A 4,677-nucleotide genomic window follows, 5' to 3' on the forward strand; every position below is an offset into this window, starting at 1 on the left:
TGGTTGGCTTTATTATCTTCATGTTGGCAATCAATCCATGACTTTTTTTCATCAAAAACTACATCTCTACTAATTATTGTTTCTTTAGTGACATGATTGTAAAGCTTGTATGCCTTAGAGTTTTCACTGTAGCCCACAAATATGGCCTTCTCTGACTTGTCATCTAATTTCTCTCTTCTTTGGTATGGAATGTGCGAATATGCTATACATCCAAAGGTTCTAAGATGCTTGACACTTGGTTTGTACCCACTCCATGCTTCCTGAGGCGTCATGTTAGAGAGACTCTTTGTCGAGGACCTGTTCAGCAGATAAGTTGCACATGCCACGGCTTCTGCCCAATATTCTTTTGCCAAACCTTTGCTTTTCAACATGCTTCGTGCCATCTCGATCAATGTCCGGTTTTTTCTTTCCGCCACTCCATTTTGTTGGGGTGTGTATCGAGTAGTAAGTTGATGATGTATCCTGTTTTCTTTCAAGAATTCTTGGAACACTAGAGAGTTGTACTCCCCACCTCGATCCGATCGGATGGATTTTATTAGGTGTTCACTTTGCCTTTCCACGAGAGCCTTGAAACCTTTAAATAATCCAAAAACTTCTGACTTTTCTTTCATGAAATAAGTCCATAGTTTCCTACTATAGTCGTCTATGAACGTGAGTATGTATCTACTGCCTCCAATAGAGGTGGTCCTCATTGGTCCACAAACATCTGAGTGCACCAGTTCTAAAGGCTTTGATGCTTTCCATGTCGCTTCTTGGGGGAAAGATTCCTTGGAATGTTTTCCCATCAAACATTCTTCACATGTCTTTTCACTCTTACTGATACTTGGCAACCCACGGACAAGTTTATGTCTATGCATGTAAGACAAATATCCATAGTTTATGTGTCCAAACCTGTGGTGCCAAAGTAGAGATGTTGGTTGTGTGGATACAACGAAAGGCAAAATGGACTCATCTTGAAATTTTAATGGAAACATTTTGTTTGCCGTCATGTGTATCTTTCCAATTGGTTTGCCACTTGAATCTTTGATCTCACAAGCTTTGTTTCGGAAATGTATATCATACCCCTTAAGGAGTAATTGTCCCACGCTTAAAAGGTTGTACTGTAACCCTGGAACGAAATACACGCTGGGTATTTTCTTTTCCCAGTTTTTCGTTTTGATGGTAATGTCTCCAATTCCATGCACGTTCAGTTTCTTGTTATCTCCTGTACGTACCTCTTTCACAAAGGATGTATCCAAACTAGCAAAGATATTCTTGTTTCCTGACATGTGGTTGCTACATCCGCTGTCAATATACCAAATGTCTTCTGTGGGTATTTCTTGTGTACTGAGCATCATGAACATCGTGTCTCCTTCATCACTGTCTTCTTTATGTATAAAAGTAGACCCTTTCTTCTCATCCGCCAATCTTTTTCTACAGTACTTGATTGCATGTCCCATCTTTTGACAATAGTAACATTGTAATTGTGAGGATGATGATTTTCCATGTCCTTTTGATTTACTCTGTTCTTGGACCGGGTCTCTGTGATTGTTATAAAATCCTCCTTGATTTGAAGATTGCAATTGAAATGCTTGTTCAATCACAGGTGAATCAAATTGATTCATTCGTAACTCATGTGATTGTAGGGTACCCAACAGGTTTTCTAACGACAGAAGTGAGAGATCTTTCGATTCTTCAATGGCTACGACCACATACTCGAACTTCTGGGTAAGGCTTCTCAAGATCTTTTCAACTACTCTTGTGTTGTCTATATGTTCGCCATTTAAACGTAATTGATTCAATAATAGGATAACATGGTTATAGTATTCTTCCACAGATTCTGTCTCTTTCATTCTTATATTGTCGAATTCGCATCTTAAAGTCTGAAGTCTGACAATTTTTAATCTTTCTTCTCCACGATAGGTTTTGTGCAGTGTGTCCCAGGCATTCTTAGAAGAGGTTGAGGAAGATATTCTTTCAAAAATTGTTTCATCCACGGCTTGAAAAATCAAGAAGAGTGCCTTTTTGTCTCTTCTTTTGCTGTTCTTGATTTCTTCCATTTGTTCGTCTGTGAGTTCGTCCTCGTCATCAGGATCTTCAAGACCATCTTCGATGATATCCCAGAGCTCTAGTGATTCAAACAAGACTTTTAATTGTATACTCCAGTGGTAGTAATTTCTTCCATTAAGTTTGGGCAATTGTGGATGAATGTTGTTTATGTTAGACGCCATGCATGCCTTGCTCTGATACCAATATGTTAGAATTGAAGAGAAGAGATAGACAACAGATTTAACTATAAAATACTTTCTTTATTAGATAATTATCAATCATTACTGAACATGGAACAATACATATTTATATGTACATTACAGAACCGACACAACAAATCAAAGGAGCCGGTTGACAAATAACTTCCATAAACTATATAACTAACTAAATAACTGCCATGGAACCGGTTTAGGTCTAGCTTATATTTAATATTAGGTAATTAGAATATCAAGTTACGTACATTGATCATTAACAAAATATCAAACCTTCCTTTTTTTGAATACGAGAGTGATTACCATTAAAACCTAACGTTTTTACGTAAGTACCAAGTTACAAATAAATTTGAAAAAACCATATACTTTCCTTAATTAATTCCCTTCCTATTTGTAATTAGGTTTTCTTGTTCAAAATCAAGAACTACCACTTTCCTCATCTATAATAAAAACCCAATTAGGGTAATTATACATACACAAGTTAACACTCTTATTCTCCAAAGTTCTTGTGGAGATTTCACTGAAATTTTTATTACGTCATTACAAAAACAATGGAAATTACTCCCCAAGATTCAACAACAAAGAGAAAACATGTTCATTCCGCTGCCATGGGATACAACGAGGAGGCTGAAGATGAATATTATCTGAAAAAGATCCAAGAATTAGTAAACGAAAAGATGAAGTTGTTAGCCGAGCAACAAGTTAAAGAAGAATCAAAGCTCAAACCTCCCACTGAGATGAAAAACAGTAAGCCGATGGTGATCAGCAAGCGGAGGTTGGAAGAGTTCATCACGAATGAGATGAATGGCAAAGATTTGAAACTCTTGCTCAAGAAAACACTGTATGAAAGTGATCTGAGTAAAAACCAGAACAGGTTGAGTATGCCGATGAATCAACTAGAGAAAAATATTGAGTTCTTGACAGAAAACGAGAAACACGATCTGGAGAATGGAAAGGAGTTTGAGGTGGGATTGTTGGGGCCAAGATTGGGATTGCATAAGAAATCGATGATGATGAAGATGTGGAGATTGAAAAGCACAAGCAGTTATGTGTTGAAGACTAATTGGAATGAGTTTGTGGAAGAAAACAAGAAGGATTTGAAGCCACATTCAGAGATTCAGGTCTGGTCTTTTCGTAAAGACAACCAACTGCTCTTTGCTCTTTTATGCGTATAGAGAGTTTTTAGTTTATTTATGTTCTTTCATTCAACTTTTTATATTTGATTAATAGAGAGAAGAAGATGATATTGATGTTATCTGATTGGATATATACTTGATTATCGGAGGTTGTCTATGGATTTAACAATTGAATTTTGATATCAGATTTCAAAAACAAGATGTCTATTAAACTTAAATCTTTTAAGTTTTCCGCTTAAGCAAAAGTTTTTGATTCGTTATAATCAAATACATTCTTTATAAACATAAAATTCTGATTGTGGAAGATGGCGACGAACAAGTTTGATTGTTGTTCATGTTTGAAGATGGCGAGAAACAGGGTTAAAGTTTCCGGCGTTCTGGAATCGAAATCCTTTTCTTCATCTTCAATTTCGTCTTTCTCAATGGATATGGAAGTTTCCGGCGACTCGAAGTAAAATATTGATTTTTTTGAAGTAAAAACAGAACATGTTCTTTTACCTCATCCGAGACATTAGATTAGGGTATAGTTTGAAATAGAAGTGACGATGCCTGCTGATGCTTCTAATTCAAGTTTATGAATTTTCTTAATTATAACTTTATTTTTTTCAATAAGTTGTTATAACATTTTCATAATTTCTTTAATATAAATTAAACTTTTTTAATAGTTTTTTGATATAAATAGTATACTTCAATAAAAAAAAAAAAAAAAAAGTCGTATGTATAACGACAAAAATGCATCAAGATATGGTTGCTCGGTTTCATAAAACTAAATTGTTCGAGCAAGAATCGTACAAAAATTTTTACGATTCTTTTTCTTGTGGGATCTTGGTGGGTTATTAAATTAAACTTCAAATTATTTGAAACTTTGATAATTAAACGAATAAAAAGACTGGTTTCAGTCTTTTAGACCGGTTTCAAAAAGAACCAAGACACTAACGGAAAAAAATCAGCTTGAAAAAACCAAATAAGACCAAGACTGTTCCAAAAAAATATCGGACTGCTTCGAGCCAAACTTGAGCCAGATCTAAAAAAAGACTAGAAAAAAGTTTGTATAAATATACATTTTCTATTAACAATATATTTTCTAATCACAAATTACACAAATTCTTTTTTTTTTCTTTTATTAAATTTTATCGTAACATTTTTATTGGAGGATTTATGTAGAAAAGTTTTATTATTTTGGAAAAAAATTAATAAAATCCTAAATATTTTTTAAACAGAAAAGTCTTATTATATATATATATATATATATATATATATATATATATATATATATATATATATATATATATATATATATA

At 34.0% G+C, this 4,677-nt stretch overlaps 1 protein-coding gene across 1 annotated transcript; it reads left to right on the plus strand.

Annotated features, from left to right (window-relative positions):
- Positions 1-2,768: 2,768 nt before the first annotated feature.
- LOC111896481 (B3 domain-containing protein At3g25182) lies at positions 2,769-3,486 on the plus strand. Its single transcript, XM_042901821.1, has one exon. It carries the CDS (start codon positions 2,792-2,794, stop codon positions 3,413-3,415), a length of 624 nt encoding a protein of 207 aa, XP_042757755.1. The 5' UTR covers positions 2,769-2,791; the 3' UTR covers positions 3,416-3,486.
- Positions 3,487-4,677: the final 1,191 nt, after the last annotated feature.

Source organism: Lactuca sativa, chromosome 4, assembly GCF_002870075.4.
Source record: "Lactuca sativa cultivar Salinas chromosome 4, Lsat_Salinas_v11, whole genome shotgun sequence".
In the NCBI taxonomy this organism is placed as follows: Eukaryota; Viridiplantae; Streptophyta; class Magnoliopsida; order Asterales; family Asteraceae; genus Lactuca; species Lactuca sativa.

Excerpts from the sequence above, each read along its gene's own strand:
- LOC111896481 (XM_042901821.1), top strand. The coding sequence starts at position 2,792 with ATGGAAATTACTCCCCAAGATTCAACAACAAAGAGAAAACATGTTCAT.